The 18607-nt window shown below is 43.9% G+C and overlaps 1 protein-coding gene across 5 annotated transcripts in view; it reads left to right on the forward strand.

Annotated features, from left to right (window-relative positions):
• Positions 1–18607, forward strand: part of PRPSAP2 (phosphoribosyl pyrophosphate synthetase associated protein 2) — a 34461-nt gene that overhangs the window by 1745 nt on the left and 14109 nt on the right. For 2 of the 5 annotated variants that reach the window (XM_061177026.1, XM_061177028.1), the window contains exons 2-7: positions 2925–3019; positions 3262–3412; positions 4307–4359; positions 6897–6963; positions 10481–10653; positions 12860–12975. In XM_061177026.1, coding sequence (XP_061033009.1) covers positions 3294–3412; positions 4307–4359; positions 6897–6963; positions 10481–10653; positions 12860–12975 — 528 coding nt within the window. In that variant the 5' untranslated portion in view covers positions 2925–3019; positions 3262–3293. Of the gene's footprint in view, positions 1–2576; positions 2756–2924; positions 3020–3261; positions 3413–4306; positions 4360–6896; positions 6964–7146; positions 9093–10480; positions 10654–12859; positions 12976–18607 lie in introns of those variants that run through there. The other 3 variants (XM_061177027.1, XM_061177030.1, XM_061177029.1) reach the window with 3 other exon arrangements.

Consider the following 18607-nt stretch of genomic DNA (forward strand, 5'->3'; position numbering starts at 1 on the left):
GATGGAAAGCAACACACTTTGATGCAAGCCTTCCTCATCTGAGATGTGCATGAGTCATTTTGAAATGACTGCCAGCACTTGCAAAGCGAGTGGTCTTTCAGAGCGGTTTCCTTCATGGGACTTAACAGATTGCCCAGTCTCAAGCAAAGAGGAATATGATTTGCTTTTCGTAAGGTTCTGAGATTCTCTGAAAAGGCTGTGTTTTCATGTGTTGTATATAATTCTCACACATGCTAGAGTGAATTTAGGATAAATGTAAAAGCACCTGTAGTTTATGGGGGGAAAATGGGAATGTTCTCTTTACTCTCCAATTCACACTATAGCCTTGTACTAGTGAGCCTTCTGCCAGCCCCATCCTGGTGATTATCTTGTTTACGAGGATAATCTTTAAAACTCTTAAAGCTTGGTAAAGAGCACAACTTGAATTTCCAATAGGAAAAGGAGAACTAAAACTAGCAATGGCCTGAGAACTAAAACTAGCAACTAGTTTTATTGTTTGACCGACTTGTGAGATGGGTAGTCACAGAACATGACTATACTGATACTGTTTCCAAAGGGACTCCCAAGCCTGTGCCATTTTGAGATCTTAGGTTAGGTTTCCATTATTGAAACCTGGTATCTGGAGACTGAAACCCTAGAGACCATAGTCAGTGATGAAGGACATTTAAACCATGACCATTAATGAAAGGTTCCAGGAAAAGAGAATACACAGAGGCAAGAGAGCCATCTTGAGATAGGTCGAGGACTGCCCTGGGGAGAAGGAATTTGGAGTTGACCGTAAATCTTCAAAGAAAGGACAAAGCCTAGGAGGGGGAGGCTGCTGGGAGAGGAATCTGCGTGTTCTAAGGAAGAATTTGGAATGGCTGGACCCTCAGGATGTGGGCATCAGGCCTGGGGCTGTTCAGGTATCTGGAGTGGCTCCTTGGTAGGAGTCCTAGAGATGGACTGAGTTACTTCCAAGATCTCTTCCTTCCCCTCAGATAGTTTGATTCTCAGTGTTCCACGTCCTCTCAAGAACACTGCTGTCCTTTAAGAAACTTCTTATTTGAAGGTTAGAGGATGTAAAAAGGTGGCCATCCCATGCATATTATGTACTCCAAAATATTAACAAGTTGACTCATCAGAGCTTCCATTTACCAAGCGTATCCTGTATGTGGGGCACTGTGTTAAGTGCTGTACAGGAACTAATCTTACAGTGACCCTGTACGGTCAGTATTCGCAGTTCCATGGATGAGGGGGTGGAAGCTGAGAGTGACTAATTTATGCGAGGCCTCACAGTGAGTTAAGGGGAACTAGGAGCTAAGATGCAAACCTGGGTTTGACTCCAAAGCCTGTATTCATAACTACAGGAGAATGAGTTTTATTTTTGTTGTGGTTTCCTTTTCCAGACTCTGTTCCTAAACACAGGCATAGAAGAGTTGAGAGGTGGTGTTAGAAGACACCTAGGATCTCCTCCGATTCTGAGTGTTGATGGTTAAATATTATTTCTTTCATTTGCACCAGTCACCCTGCCCCACGCTATGCTGTAAAGCTGGCTCGGCATACTTTTTCTGTAGAGGGTCAGGTAATATTTTAGGCTTTGCAGCCCATACTTAACTCTACCACTGCATCCACAGACAACTTGTAGACAGTGAGCATGGCTGTGTTCCAATACAGTTTTATTTACAGAAATAACCTGTTTTGAAAAAAAAAAAAAAAAAAAAAGAAATAACCTGTTTTGGCCCGTGGGCTGTACTTTGCCGATCCCTGCTCCAAAGCCACTTTCCACGGTACACACCAATGGTCCTTCTTGGTCTCCTTAGGGCTTTGGCCAGCTGTTCATACATTTCTGTTTGTAATTCATAGGCTTTAGGTCAAGTGCATTGGGATGGCCTGTGTTTCCCATTGAGGGATGCCTCTGAAGAGGAAATGTGCTCTCCTAGCCTGCATGGGAGACCATGAGTGACCCACTGGCCCCCACTGGCAGTTACTGCAGAGAGAGACACACACATGCATAAGGAGGCCTCTTGGGGTTGGTGACCTGCTAAGTGTGGCGTGCCTGCACCAGGGAACACTGGCAGCAGTTAAAAAGGACATGATGGGTCTATACTTTCTACCTGGGATCTTAAAATATATTGCTCTTTAAAAAAGCAGATTATAGGTAGATTTGTACGATGATCCCTTTTTATGTTAGAAATGAATTTTTATATGTATTTTTTATGGGGATCACATGTGTGAACGTGTAACAGCCTGATGGTGTCTCTTTCAAACTAATAATAAGAACTGTCAGGTCCAAGGACCTGGGTGGGAAGGAGCCTGGGATCGGAGCTAGTGACGTTAGCCTAAACTCTGATGTTTCAGTTTTTTTTACAAGGAGAATGTATTTGTTTATTACTTGTGTAATTAAAAGTTCAGAATAACAAATAAGATAATTGGCTTCAGCCTTTTGCTCCTGTCCACCAGCCTTCCCAGAGCCACCCACGTAAACATGTGACTGGGGAAATGCAGTGGGCTTGCTGGGAAGGCGCCTCCATCCCCGAAGGCCTAGTGGATTGTTGCTCCTGCGTCTAACCCATGCCTGCCTTTCTCCATAAGGACACTCGGCCCAGAGAGTGGGAGGAAGAGGAGAGCATGGAGGGTTCTGATGACCTCTAGGCCAGGCTCTTTCTGTCTGTGCCCTGCTGCTGGTCAGTTGCGTGGCTGAGTCACTTTCCTTCAAGGTTATTGTTACCTGGTCAACCTTGTGTTCCGCTTGAGGAAAAATGCAGATGACAAGGTCAGGCTTAGACAGGACCTGGGGCAGCTGCAAGGCCAGGGGGAGGTTTCATGGTGAACAGGCATTACAGGGAAAGCTGGGCATGGACGGGTTTTTTATTCATTGTTTAAGGATCAGTCAGTCCTTGTCCTTGCTAATGGCTTTGCCATTTTTCTGTGTGTCAATCCAGGAGGAATTTTGTTGTCAGAGACTAAAAGGAGGTTGTCGTAATTGACTTTAAGCAGCAAACAATAAAACACTGAGCTCTTCAGCTCCACCTTTCTTGTAAGTTTATCATTTATTCCCAGTGGTCATGAAAATAATTGAGTCATATGATAGCATCTTTCCATAAATTTGGAACCCTAAAACTCAAATAGACTTTCTATTTGTCTATAAACATGTTTAATATAAAAGATTCCATCATGGTAAAAACTAATTTCCTTCAGCTTAAGTCATTTGCTATTAAAAAATTTTCAGGTGTATTTCATATCATATGACAGTTCTTAATATATTTTGTATCTTTCCAGGCTCTGAGAATTGGAAAACCAAGAAGGTTTTGATGTTTTGTGTGGCGCCACCTGAATCAGAAGCCAAGATGAACATAACCAAAGGGGGTCTGGTGTTGTTTTCGGCAAATTCTAATTCATCATGTATGGAGCTGTCAAAGAAAATCGCTGAGTGAGTATAATCATAGTATTAAAATCTGTACTCATTGTGTGGTGTTTTACATTTGATAAATGGATTGGCACTGATTGTTAAATTTGAAAGCAGATATTTTATAGTTAATCTGCTTATCATCTGTGTATTAAAGGCTCACCTTCTTGTAAACTGTTGTCACTCCTACACATTCATTCAGCAGACATTTATTGAGTGACTCCTGAGTGCCAGAGGTTGTGTTAGGTGCTATATATGTATAGAATTATTTGAGTATAAAGAACAATGAAGGGTATATGCTATATGAAGACAGTTTATAGATTACAGTTCAGTATAATTTTAGTTATTCATTAAATAAATATTGAACCCCTACTGTGTACCAGACCTTGATCTAGATACTGGGGAGTAACAGTGAACAAGCCAGTCAGAACCCTTCCTTAGTAGAGGGGCCAGGCAAGAAGCAAGTCAGCAAAACAAACAAACAAGATCACTTCAGATGGCGGTAAACGTGGGGAGAACCGAGAGACGAGGGCAGGTTGTTCTGCCTTAGTGCTCATGTGCCTTTAAACCCTGGGGATGCAATGTGAATTGAGAAACCTGAATAGGCACCAAGTGAAGGTCTGGGGCAGAGCCCTCCAGGCAGAGGGAACAGCAGAAATGTGGCTGGAGGGCAGGGAGCCCAAGATGGAGAACCAGGACAGGGTCGAGAGGCCGAGGCCGCCTTGGGTTGGCATAGGGTGGGGATGTGATGGGTTAGGTGACCGAACAATTCTACGTCCACTTTAAATCTCGTAATAGGAATACCTCTATTTTTAAAAATTTGTTTTATTTTTATCAATTTCTAAATCAGCCTTAATAGTAAAGATGTTGCATCTGTTCTGTTACTTTTTCAGCATTTTCCCTCTTTCTCTTCTCTAGGCGGCTGGGGGTGGAGATGGGCAAAGTGCAAGTTTACCAGGAGCCTGACAGAGGTGAGTGATCCTGTGCTTTCGTGACGGTGGCTTTTTTTGTGGTACACGCTGTGCTGGCCCAGTCCCTCATCCGCCGTAGCTGAAACGGTCAGCCTCGGTGTCCAGTTAGTTCTGCCAGCAGGAAGACAGGCAAGCAAGGTGGGCGAGCACGGTGTTCCCGCTCCCACTAATACCAGCTCCATAGAGAATTCTGGGGCAGTCACATCTGGGGGCTTAAAGTCTAGTCCTTAGACGTCATCCGATAACAACTGCATGGGTGCGTGAACAAGCTGTTCAGCTGAAGGAAGCATTAGCTCAGCGCTTGGTTGAATCCGTCCCCTTAGGCGGGGTGCGTGTGCCCTGTGTAGCCATGGTATCGGGTGGTGGGTGTTCTTTACCCCAGCCTGCACTGCCTTGGGCTAGACTTCATGATGTCATGTCAGGAAGTGCTTTTTGCTAACTGATTTATGATGTTGCATAAACACCTCAGGTTGTGAAAATCACGTGTTATTTAGCTTTTGTACTTTGTGTAGAAATGGCGGATGTTTGAAATTATTCTAGCAGGAGTGACAGATGACCTGCATAGGTGTGAGAGTCAGACAACTTCCCCTTGGCAAGTTATTTTAGCTGTCTAAACTGCAAATAATTTGGGCTGTTCTGAGGATTAAGTGGGATAATTTGTGTACCTAACACAGTTTTTGGCACATAATAGGCACTCAGTAAATACTGGTTCCCTCTCCTTTTCCACTGCAGGATTTTGTCAAATACTTAAATATTAGAGAACTTACAAGACACTTGGATGAAAAGGCACAAATTTGCTCTTCCCCTATTTATTTCTCCATTACTGCCTCCTCTTCCCTATCTCCCAAGATCCCCCATGTGGCTTCAGTGGGAAACAAGTATAATTGAGGGAAATATGCAGGGAGTTGGGAGAAGATTTTGCTGCTAAAGGGAATTGGATGCAGTCCTTTGTCTAGTGTAGAAGCGGGGCTGAGGGAGGCTGGTGGCGGGAGACTCAGGAGGAGCCTGCCCGCCCCCCGAGTTCCTGAACGAGGGGAAGGAAGGAGGGAACTAACGTCTGTAGAGTCCTTACCATTACCAGGTACTGAGGAACCGAGTTCAGGGGTGACGTTAGGAACGAGGCCCCAGACGGAACAGAGTCGGGATTCAAAGCTCAATCTCCCTGTCTCTCAAGCTCGTTTTCTTTCCATGGTACCACACTTTTTTGTAAACATGTACTCTATTTTTTCCAACCTTTCTAATGAAAATGTTCAAACCTATAACAAATGTGAAAGAGTAGTGCCATGAATACCCATATGAATAAGTACCACCCGGATTCAGCAGGTAACACTTTGCTGTATGAATGTGTGTTTGTGGGACCATTTGGAACTGAGTTGCAGACATTGACACTTAACCCCTGAATACTTGACCATGTGTCTCCTAAGGAGGACTTTCTCCCATGTAGATACGCTACCATTGTCACATTAAAGAGATTAATGATAATTCTCTATCATCTAATAGCTAATGTACGTTCTAATTTTCCTAGTTGTCCTAGCTGGTTTTTGTTTTTGTTTTTATAAATTTATTTATTTGTTTTTTTATTTTTGGCTGCCTTGGGTCTTTGTTGCAGTGCGTGGGCTTCTTATTGCGGTGGGTGGGCTTCTCATCGCAGTGGCTCCTCTTGTTGCGGAGCACAGACTCTAGGCACATGGGCTCAGTAGTCGTGGCTTGCAGGCTCTAGAAGCACAGGCTCAGTAGTTGTGGCATGTGGGCTCAGTAGTTGTGGCTTGTGGGCTCTAGAGCGCAGGCTCAGTAGTTGTGGCTCATGGGCTTAGTAGCTCCACGGCATGTGGGATCTTCCCGGACTAGGGCTCGAACCCATGTCCCCTGCATTGGCAGGCGGATTCTTAACCACTGAGCCACCAGGGAAGTCCCTTTTGTTTGTTTTTTAAACCAGGATTCTTGGTTCAAGTGATGTGTTTTTTATATCTCTTTATTCTCTTCTAGACTAGGGCAGTCCCTTCACCTTTTCTTTTTTTTCCCACAGCACTGACTTTTTGAAGAGTTTGTCTTGTGGAATTTCCCACTCTGGATTTGCCTAATTGTTTCCCTGTGGCTGATCACAAGTTTTTTGAGAGTAGGGATACTGGGCCTTATTTATCTTTACTTTCACAATGTTATTCTAACATTTGTGCCTAACAGATTCTTAATTGTTGCTGGTTGAATGAAGGAGTCTGTCATTTCCTGTAAGGATACGGGGCTCAGAGCAGCCCAGCACTCGCTGTTTATGTACAGGAAGTGAGGAGGGGAGATTTACTTGTTTTAAGTGACAAGTGTGATTCCTTCTTAAGCATGTCGTATAACTTAACATGTTTAAAAGGTGTGATTAATCGAATTATGTTCGTTATCCTTCATAGAACTGAAAACCTAGTGAGTTTTGAAACAGTTCCAGTTTCCATATTTTACAACATTGGGGAATGCTGCAGGGTTTTTTGTGTGTATTTTTTAAAGTTATGTGCCTTGTTCACCCTTCTTCTCTTTTCCCCTTTTCCTGCCAGAAACAAGAGTACAAATTCAAGAGTCTGTGAGGGGGAAAGATGTTTTCATCATCCAAACTGTTTCAAAGTGAGTAACTTATCCAACAGAAATGTTGCTTTCTGGGCCTCTGTTTGGGCATGAATGTTTAGAATAATAAGAGTTGCCTAGACAGGGAGAGTTACGATTGTTTTAAAATTGGCATGATCTTACTCTGCTAATTTTTCTGACATAGCTGCTGACTTTTTTGTGTTCTTTCAGTGTTCTCAGGGGTGGGAATAACCAGGTTTTGGGGTGGAGGTGCTTAACGATAAGAGAGCCCATTACATTTGCTCTCAGTAGCCAGAATTTCATAAAATTTGTAGGGAAGCTCTTCTAGTTCCAAAAAAGAAAACAGGCGGGAGGAGAGGTATTTGCTTACTTGGGGTTCTTAAAGCTTTTCCTGCAGATAATTTAAACGTACTGTCCTATTGCATAAATTAAAGGAGCTGAGAAGATAGACGGTGTGTTGAAGGCATGTGCATTCCTGTCTCCTGTGACATTTGATAGCCGTGTGTTCTGGAAATTGTTGAGGTCACAAATGTGTACGCTGGGGATAGAAGATTCAGTGCAGTGAGGGTGTCTGCACCGCTCTTTGATCAAATGCCACTCTGTCCACAGGTGTCCCTGAAGGCCTCTATAGATGAAATTTTTAACTCAGTACAATTTTTAATAATGTCTAGAAATCGGTTTGTGTAGTGCAACATTTTTTAGCCTAGAGATTCCAGAAATTGCTCCAAGCTAAATTTGTGGTTATATGTAAAATAAATACCAAAGAAAGGGAAGAAGAGCCAAATTTGGGGAGAATTTAGACTTGGAACACATGTACTTTCACCTAAATTTTGAACATCTCTGTCCTGGTCTTTGGTTCACGGGGATGAAATCTCGAAGCCATCTGACTCTTCTGGGAGGAGGAGCCGAAGGGGACCTGTCACTGCCTCCCATCGTCCTGGAGCGCAAGTGTGCGGGGCCTTTGCGGCGGGGCCTTTGCGGCGGGGCCCTGGCTTCATGTCTTGCCTCCGCTTAGGACCCTCAGCAGGGCTGGGCTGTGGGGACGAGAGTTGGTGCTGCCCCTGCTGCCGCTCTCTTTCCCGGGCCAGACGCCAGGCTGGTAGAGCGCTCTCCCTGCCCACGCCCTCATCAAGGAGGGGAGAGTGCAGAGCACAGAACAGCTGACTTCCTTCTGGCTCCCGGGTGTTTGCAGTACTTTTATACCTTTCATTTCTTTCCATTCATTCATTCACTCATTCCTTTACATTTATTTTTGGGCATTTCAATACTCTTTTCATTCTGCCCCTGCCTCTCGTCAGTTTCTTATTCCTCTAGCCAAAACCATTCCCTTAATTTTCTCTACGTGCCTCATTTTGGAGTGCTCCAGAATGTGCCGTAGGCTTGTCTTGTCCAGGTTGCAGAAAGCTTAGATACTGTGGTCTTCAAGAAACGGCTAACACTGAGATTTGGTGTTGTCAGATACACCTTGTACCTTGCCTTAGTGTAGACTGGTGGTAGGCACTAAAAGTATAAGAAAATTTTTAAATTAAGAAAATTCTGTCCATTAACTTAACTTTTCCTGTAATTCAGACAAGTTATTACTTGAATTTAGTGACGGAAAGCCTTGTACCAGCTCACAGAAAGATGGTGTTCCTGGGAGTATAGTTTGGGAACGTGGTGCAACTTCACACCCGCTGTTGGTTCCCCTGCTCTAACCCCTCACACAGAATGCTTTCTGAAAGGCTCCTTTAACTCTTCCCACGTCAGGCTTGTTGTCAGGTATCAACAGGGAACCTACTCACCCAAATGTTCCGTGTTTCCCTCACTCTTTCACGCAGTCGCTCATTCACAAACATTTATTGAATGTCTGTTAGGTGCCAGCCACTGTTACAGGTGTGTGAGATGCGTGAAGGATTAAAATAGATCACAGATCCTTGTCCTCATGGAGCCTATATTCTAGGACATGCAGGCAACATAATGAATAAGTAGATTATCTAGTTTGTCAGAAGATGATGAGCGCTATGGGTAAAACCCAAAACAGCATGGCAAGGAGTCGGACGTGACGGTGGTAAAGGATGGAGACAGGGCAGGCTGGGGAGATGACATCTGACAAAAACTGGAAGAAGGTGCCAGCCGGCGACGAGGGCACTCCAGGCACGGGCAGGGAGCCCTACAGCGAAGGCCCTCAGGTGGGCGTGAGGCCTGGCGTGAGGGGAGGGCACGGAGGAGGAGTGGAGCGCAGAGCGGGCGTGGGGGCGGACCCTGAAGGGGCCTCGGGAGCCATTGTCGGGCCTTGGGCGTCTGCCGTGGGCAGAACAGGAAACCATCGCTGGCTCCTGAGCAGAGCGCGTGGTCTGCCTTTGACTTTAAGCTCCAGCTGGATGCTGTGCAGAGGGTGGGCTGCAGAGGGACTGCCGGGGGCGGACTGTCACTGTCACTGGGGGGGGGTCGAGGCTCGGCCCCAGGGCAGCAGTGGAGTGGTGGGTTGCCATCACTCTGGACAGGAGAGCAGTTAAGGGCGCCTCTGGGGGTTTTGTCCTGAGTAAACTGGAGGAGCAGTGCTGCCATCGCCTGAGACGGCAGAGGTTTATGACGAGGCAGGCTTTGCCGGTCAAAGAGCAGTTCAGTTTGGGGTACGTTTTGAGATGTCTTAACAGACTTTCTAGTGGAATTGTCAAGAAGCAGCTGAATTTGTTAGTCTGGACTTGAGAAGCCTGGGCTGGAGCTATAAATTTGAGTCTCCAGCATTTACAAAGCTCTGAAATTGGATGAGAAGCCCGAGCGAGGGATGAGGGAGGAGAGAGGAGAAGAGGACAAATGATCAGGTGTCAGGGCAGGAAGCTGGGGAGGAGAGGAACCAGCAGAGGAAATGAAGCGGGGCGGGAGGGGAGCTGTGGGGTAGTGATGGAGTGTGTCAGGGCGAGGACGGAGAGAGGGGGAGTGAGAACCCAGCGTTGGCCTTGGCCACGTGGAGGTCATCGGTGACCTGGATCAGAGCGTGTGTGGGAGAGGATGAGAGAGATGAGTTGGAAGCAAGTGTGGACGACCGTCTTGAGATGTGCTGCACAGGGGAGCCAAGAAATGGGGCAGTGGGGAAAGTGGCCTGAGCTGCTGTTAATGGGAGAAATGGCCCATGGGTATGAGCCGGGGAGAGTGACACACTGATGGGGTGGCCGGGGGGATTGCTGGAGCCCTGCTTCAGTGGACAGGGGGGGGATGGGATCCCTGCGTCACGGGAGGGCTGATTTTAGAGTGACTCTGGTGTGGAAAGTTCGTCTCTGGCTGATGGCTCGGGGCAGGCAGACTTGGGGGCTGCGCGCGCATGTGGCGGTGGGGGCCCCGGGCTCTTTTCTGACAGTGCTTTTCTCAGTGGAAAAGGAAGTAGGGTCATCGGCTGAGAGGCAGCATGGGGGCGACTGATGGAGGCCCTAGAAGAGAGGGATGTGGTTTCTTTTTTGTGTCTAGAGCCTGTCTCGGTCGAGGCGGGCGTGACACATGGCTAACGCTTCGTTGGAGCTGAGAGAGGTCGTCGTGTATGTGATGTTTCTCCTTGCTGGTTTCTGCCCTTGGGTTCCAGGGATGTGAACACCACCATCATGGAGCTCCTTATCATGGTGTACGCGTGTAAGACCTCCTGTGCCAAAAGCATCATCGGCGTGGTCCCCTACTTTCCTTACAGCAAACAGTGCAAGATGAGAAAGAGAGGCTCCATTGTTTCCAAACTGCTAGCTTCCATGATGTGCAAAGCTGGTAAGAAAGGCAGATACTTGATGGTTTATTGGGGGTCTGGGAGTTTTATTTTTACCTGAGAAATTGTAAGGCATTGTCTTAACTAAATTAGAATGTTGAACAGAGTAGAAATAGTGATACAGCTTTAAGATGGCTAATTTGTAATGAGACAGCAGTGCTCAGAGTTCTTTCCTGTTCCCAACTCCCTAAACACAAAGCTGATGAGAACAACTTATTATTTTCTAAATTCTTTGTTTAAAAAATTAATATTGAAATGACACGTTACAATCATATTTAGGTTGTTTTTAACGGGGAAGAAGGCATTTGGAATCAACAACTCTAATAACACAGCAACTATTTTTATTTTCATCTCTTCCCTTTCCCAGTACACACTGGCATACTTTGCAGACCATACATATTATTTTGTGTTGTGCATTTTTAGGTAACATCCTAAGTGTCTCCCCCTTGTTTCTAAATAATCTTCAGAGTTGTTACTCTGTGTGTGTGTGTGTGTGTGTATGTGCGTCTGCGCCCACATGCACGGGTGTGCCTGTGTATGTGTGTATGATTATAGAAGGCACATATCACAGAGCGTTTGCACAGAGAGAAAAGAATAAAAAGTCCCCATATCACTACATTTTAACACAGACACTTACTGCAGAATAAATTTTCTACTGTAGCATTTCAAAGAAGGCAAAACCAAAACAAAAAATGAACAAACCTGAACCCCAGCAACCTGAAGAGCATACCCAGTTGAGAACTCTGCTGGAGGGAGCAGGCCTGCCCTTCCCTTCTAGGCTTGCTCCTGGGGGGCCACCAGGCTCGCTTTCCTGTTCATTTGGGCAAGTTTTGCTTTAAAAAATTTTTCCAGTTGAATTATATGTATGTTTATATATATATATATATATATATATATATATATTTCCATTTCAAATATCCTTTAAGGAGCCAATGGGATGAAGATTCTTCATTTTTTCAAATTACAGACAGGCCTGTGCAGTTTGTCTTAATATATTAAGACAAATATTTGTCGTAATATGGCTTTGTCATGCCTATTGACAAAACTTCGGGGAGATGAAATCCACTCTCTTAGAATTATCAGAGACATTTCTTCATTGCTATGATCTTGGCTGTTTTAAGACTTTAAATTGATGTGAAGAGCATGCATCTCTGTGTAAGAAAAGCCACCCAGTCTTTCCCTTCTGAGGAGGGAAACCCAGTTCCCCACCTCCTCTGAGTTTCCTTTCCTCCTCGCAAGGAACACTTCACCTCTGTCACCAAATGTGTAGGCGTGTTCCCTACACCTTGCAGTTCTCCAGGGCACCAGCTGGGTGTTGTGCAATTTCACTCTGACACTGTGTACCTGGAGATGGCGTCAGATCCCAGGGGTTAAGGGCTCAGTCCCATGTGCCTGCTCCCCTGACCCCCCCAGAGGCTCACTGCAAGTCCAGGTTGTCACCTGTGCTGACCAGTTGGCTATAAATCAGAGGTTCCCACGACCTCCTCTTGGGTTCGATTAATTTGCTAGAACTCCTCACAGAACTCGGGAACACTGTCTCTTACTGTTCACCGGTTTATTATAAAACGGCATGATAAAGGATCCAGGTGGACATCCGGGTGGAAGAGGTGCGTGGGGCAGGGTATGGGGAGGGGCTTGTGCCCGTGTTCACCCGCCTGGAAGCTCCCCGAAGCCCGCGCTGTTGGGACTTTATGGAGGCGTCCTCACAAGGGCACGATCATTCATTAGCTCCATTTCCAGCCGGTCTCCCCTCTCTGGAGAGTGGGGGTGGGGAGCCTGAAAATCGTGGTGACCGGCCCCCATCAGGAGCCCATCCTGGGTCGCCTCATTAGAACCAAAGATACTCCTGGTGCTCTTGTAACTAAGGAATTCATAAGGCGTTCAGGAGCTCTGTGTCAGAGGTGGGGTCAAAGACCAAATATTAGAGTAAGAGATGCTCCTGGTGTGCTCAGCACTGAGGGAACGGCAAGGGTTTTAGGAGCTCTGTGCTGGGAACCAGGGACAGAGACCAATATTTATATTTTCTTTTATCTCATAATCTCATTGTACTAAAAAAAAATCTGAGAAATAAAGACGCTGAGTTTTTGATGAGAGCAATTTTTAATAGTAATTTATTATATATGGTGTCTTGTTTTATGCAGTACTTATTCATACAGTGCAACTGGTTATGAAACTATTTGTGTGTTTGTGTCTGCTTTATTTTCAAAGGTCTGACTCATCTTATTACTATGGATTTACACCAGAAGGAAATTCAGGGCTTCTTCAATATTCCTGTTGATAATTTAAGAGCATCTCCCTTCTTATTACAGTATATTCAAGAAGAGGTGAGCTAGCTCAAACTTTTTAACATTCTGTTTAAGGCTGAAAGATGCCTTTCCATTTCCTTGGGCTGTCCATGAAGGATTAAAACTTGATGTGTTCTGCTTAAAGTACTATTTACTTTATAAATGTAATTTAGTGTATTTTTTTTTTTTTCAGTCTGAAATTCTTTTCCCATTTAGGTTATTACAGAATACTGAGCAGAGTGCCCTGTGCTATACAATAGGTCCTTGTTGGTTATCTAGTTTAAATACAGTAGCGTGTATATGTCAATCCCAAGCTCCCAATTAAAGAATTTGAAAAAGAATAGATACATGTATATGCATAACTGAATCACCCTGCCGTACACCTGAAACTAACACACCATTGTTTTTTTTTTTTAACATCTTTATGGTAGTATAATCGCTTTACAATGGTGTGCTAGTTTCCGCCTTACAACAAAGTGAATCAGCTATACGTATACATACATCCCCATATCTCCTCCCTCTTGCGTCTCCCTTCCACCCTCCCTATCCCGCCCCTCTAGGTGGTCACAAAGCACTGAATTCGGTGTATTTTTAAATTCTTAATCTGCAATTTATTTCTTTTGCTAGGCTGTTAAAATTGCTTTTTTTTTCTTTTGGATCTCAGGTACCTATAATCACCTAGTCGTGATTGTGACAAATAACTCACTGTCATCATTGGTCCATGGGTGGTCCTGGGCCTCTTTTATGTGTCCCTCTACCTGCCTTATCTCTGTCCATCCCTCTGTAGTCGTCGGCATCTGTGATCCTACCACCCAACAAGAAAACTAGCATCATCATCGTAACTTACGTCCACACATGTGGTCCTTTTGTGTCCCTTCCCCCTGCCTCCTTCCGCCCAAGGGAACCACTATCCTGAATCTTGTTTCATTTCTCTCTCAATTTCCTTGGTTAAATTTATTCCCAGGTATTTTATTTTTTGGCTCTATTGTAAATGGAGTTGTTCCTTTTGGACTGTTCACTGCTGGTGAATAGAAACGAAACTGACTTTTGTGTGTTGATCCTGCACCTTTGCTGAACTCATTTATTAGCTCTAGTAGTGTTTTGTGTTGTATGTGGGTTCTCTAGGGTTTTCTACATGTAAGATCATATCATCTGTGAATGGACACAGTTTGACCTCTTCGTTTCTAACTTGGGTACCTATTTTTCTTGTCTGATAGCTGTGGCCAGAGCTTCCAGTACGGTGTTGAGTAGCAGTGTTGAATGTGGGCATCTGTGTCTTGTTCCTGCTCCTAGGTGGAAAGCTTTCAGCCTTTCACTGTCAAGTCTGATGTGAGCTGTAGGTTTTTCATTAATGCCTTTTATTATGTTGAGGAAGTTCCCTTCTATTCTATTCCTAGTTTTCTGAGTGTTTTTATCATGAAAGGGTGTTGGATTTGTCAGATGCTTTTTCTGCATCATTTGAGATGATCATGTGGATTCTCTTCCTTCATTTTATTAATGTGATATATTACAGTGGTTGATTTTTCTCATTTTGAATCACTCGTGTTCCTGGGACAAATCAGACATATGTAATTTTAATATAGTTACATTTGTTATTCTTGGATATAATAGCACTTTTGTGACTCATTATTTAAGAAGCCTTTTTAAATGTTAACTTATAATGCACTTAGCTATTTTGCTTTTTTAGGAACTCTTTTCCTCATGTGAATTATTTGTCTCTTTAATAACTTTTCCAGAGAACTCTTTTAACAGTATTTAAAGGAGAGCAGTTTGTAGATTTCTGAGCAGTTTCTTTCTGTCAAGAGTACAGGCCTTCCCCATCCTCCAGAAACTAACATAGGCCCTCAGTAGTGAAAATGGATCGAAGTATTTTTGAAAGGGAACACTAGAAAATATTCTACTTGTTTTTTTAAAGTTATGCACAAGAAACATACAAACTCTAACACATTCAAAAAACAATATGAATGTAATTTACCTGAACATGATTCCCAGTTGAGAGAGAAAGGGTGCGAGAGCGCGGCTCCTGTCCTCACAGGAGGAAAAGGGTCCAGGCAGAGGGAGGAGCGTGAGGGCAAGGCTGGGGTTCACAGAACATGGTCCCGGGAAGAGCCATCTCAATGACGCCTCTAGTTTCGGAAGAAATAGAGCAGTGGGTGTACACTTTTATAGGCCAGTGTTCATCTTTTGGTCTGGGGGATGTTTCCTCTCAAGACACCAGGGGTGCTGTGCGCTGACATCTGGAGGCGTACATGGCAAGCGCGCCTCTTGAGAGGCCCCTGTGGGCCTGGTGAGTCAAGACCACAGCACCCTTGGCGCCGATCCAGAGGTCAGGCCAAGGTCATTGCCCTCCGTGTAGGCGTCTGCCTCGGTGCAAGGCTGCCTGCCACTTGAAGAATCCCGTCTTAGGTTTCATTGTTGAAAAGAAGTCGGACCTGAACCCTCCGACACTGCTCATGGTTGAGCAGATTCGGGAAGTGGGGTCCTTGTCTCTGATGCTGAGCTGACGGTGGTGACCTCAGATGTTTTAGCTTTAAGTTCTCCGCTCTTCATTCACAGAGACACATTAAAACAGCCTATAGAAAATGAAACACTGTATGGGAGCTCACTGTTTGCTTTTTTATAGTGTATGCACTTGCTTTATGCCTTTCGTTTTCATGCATTAGAGTTTCTCAGGCAGCGGGTAGATTCACCATATTTTACTGAATCTAAGTTGCCGTCAGTTAAGGTCTATGTTATTCATGTCATCAAGAAAGAAGGAAGCACTGCCAGTCCTGCTGTGCTGCATTGCCTTCGTGTCACCTAGTGGCTCTATTCTGCAAGCTTTGACACTGATGTCATCCTATTTGACAGCTCACCCTCTGTTTTTCTTGGGTTGTCAAGGGAATTTGAGCACTTTCTGCCAAAAGTGGGCGTTCAGCTAATGGATGCTCATTGCCTGGAAACTGTTCTCCAGCCTTGGCCGTGTTGCTGTGCGTGCGTTAAGCATCCTTTTCAGATTTAGTCCTTCCACGGCTTCACCTCCTGGCAGGGAGTCTTCCTTTCGTAGGTCCCAGAAAGCATTTGATTGTTGCCTTGCAAGAAAATATGGAATTGTGGTCATTCCTCCAGTGATGACCCTTTGATTCATGAATATGAAATTTACATCGTGCTGCCCTCTTCCTGTGTCTTTCTGCGTGCATGGTAACTTGTCATTTTAATGCTGAATCGTAGTGAGCTCTTTCTGGCGACATTTTAAATGGCAGTTAAGCCCAGCCCGGAGAGAACCCACAGTGCCTGTGACTCATGTGAATGGAGGACATAGGAACACCGTGGCCACCTTCATGCACGCAAGGGGGTGAAAGCACACGGTGCAGCTGCTGTTGGGCTGACGGCGGCTGTAAGGCAGCACTGAGTGTAAGACATCCAAGCTGTAGACATAATAAAATATAACCCAAAAGGGGTTTGGGTATTGATTAAGTATAGTGCTTGTTTTTAAAAAAATGACTACGTATTATAGTGATAGTACTAGTAATCGTTGGTCTGCACCAGGGTTTTTTAAGGAAATTATGAAGAGGGGAGGCTACCAAGTGTATTTTTGTGGTGTATCGAGAGATCCCATCCCATCAGTTTTTAAAATAGGAACTTATAAAGTGATCCTGTTTCTGATTCTTGGGTTGCTTTATTCCCCCCTGTGTTCGTCTTAGTGTCTTTATACCAGTTCACTCTCACTGTCAGAGAAACGAGATCTGGCAAGAAATGGAAAACCAGGGACACAGGCAGGGGTGTAGCAAAGGAGTGTGGGTTTCAGGCAATTTGATTCTCTGTGGTCCCACAGTGGCCCTGGTGATGTTTTCCCTTAATGGTTCTGGGGAAATTACTACAGGGTTTGGAAGTCAGACTTGCGTGACATGTGGTGTGTTTTCCCCTCCACTTGATAAGATTAATAAGGGTAATCTTCTAAAATGTGAAAAATGAAAACTTACGTTTACAGTGGCAGTTAGGGAAATTCTGACAGAAGTGATGAAACAATCAGCTACCCTGGACCACCAGCCTGGGCCCAGGCCCTCTGCAGGGCTCACCCTGGTTACCAGCCTGCGTAGTGTCCTGAATCCTCTCAGACCTTTGCATCCGATTTACCTCCCATTTCTATACACCTAGTTACAGAAATTGATTTGTGGGGGCTTTTTGGAAAAAAAACAAAACACACAAAAAAACACATTGATATATTGTTTGTGTTGTTCTGTAACTTTCTTTCCTTTCCTGTGCTGGTGTCTGGAGGTCTTTCCATGTTCAGCTATATAGGATTACTTCTTTCTTCATGATTGCTACATAGTACATCATCATCATTCTATGATGGTGTAAATGTTCTATCTGCTGTCAGAATGGCAGCCACAGGTACCTGTTGAGTCCTTGAAATGTGCCTGCTGTGACTGGAGAATGGAATCCTTCATTTTATTTAAGTTTAATTAATTTAAATTTAAATAGCTACCTGTTTAGATGCTTAAAGCACAAGTTTAAATGAGCCACAGTTTTTTCAACCATTTCCCTCTTGCTTGGATATTAGGTTGTTTTAATTTTTCACTCTTTTAAGTGAAGTATTTTATTTTCAAAATATATTTAAGTCATGTTGCATTGAAAATTCTTGTACCTGCCCTTCTGAGTACTTACGCAAGTGTTTTTCTGAGCTATATTAGGAAGTGGAATTGCTTAATTGAAAAGTATCTACATTTTTCATATTTTAATAGATATTACAAAAATTGCAATTGTCTGAAGGGGCTGTATTCATTTACACTTGGACAGAATTCCCCATGTAAAACAGTGTTTTATCTTTTTGCTGTGGTTTTGAAATTTCAGCACAATGTGTCCAGGTGGATCTTTTTTCATTCACCTCACTAGATGCTCAGTGGGTCCCTTTCATTCTCTATGAATTTTGTTTGCTATAGTTTGAGTATCTCATCCCTTCTATTTTTTCATTCCTTTCTTTGGGAACTGTTAGAAGTTGAAAATCTTGGATCTAGTCTGTATATTGTTTAACTTTTTTTTTTTTTTTTCAAGTTTTGCATTCTTACATGCTGCCTGGTGGGAAAATTCCATGGCTTAATCTCACCCACGGTTTTTTTTCAGCTGTGTCCCTCCTGCCCTTCAGCCAGCTGAGTTTCTTATTTGGACCGTAATAACTTCCACCGTCTAGATTTCTTTTTGGTTCATTTTCATAACAACTTGTTCTTTCTTTATGTGTATGATTTCCTGTTTTGACTCCTGAGGAGAAAATAGACCTGTTTTTATTAAAGAGTCCTTTCTTTTAAAGTTTCCTTTTCTTTGCTCTATTAACTGTTTCTTTGTTATTTTGTTATTTTGCTCTTAGCTGGGTTTGGTGCTGTCTGGTGATGTTTGATGAGGCAAAGAAGTGCATAAAGCAGTTTAGAAAGACTTCCAGCAAAAATAAGGAAAAAAACGCCTAAATGAAAATATTTTTTGCTGCCTTACTCCCTGATAATGTTGGATAAATTAGGCTTTTTATGTGTATAGATGGATCAGATGTAGAGGTTTCTTATCCATGTGGATATATCTATAGTAGAGCCTTGTTCAAACGAATCAGTTTTTTTGTTTACTAAATATTGATTATTTAGTGCTTCCCATGTGCTAGGTATTGTACAAGGTGCTAGATGTTATTAAGTGCTTATATTAAAAT

The sequence above is a fragment of the Eubalaena glacialis genome, chromosome 19, assembly GCF_028564815.1.
Source record: "Eubalaena glacialis isolate mEubGla1 chromosome 19, mEubGla1.1.hap2.+ XY, whole genome shotgun sequence".
Lineage (NCBI taxonomy): Eukaryota > Metazoa > Chordata > Mammalia > Artiodactyla > Balaenidae > Eubalaena > Eubalaena glacialis.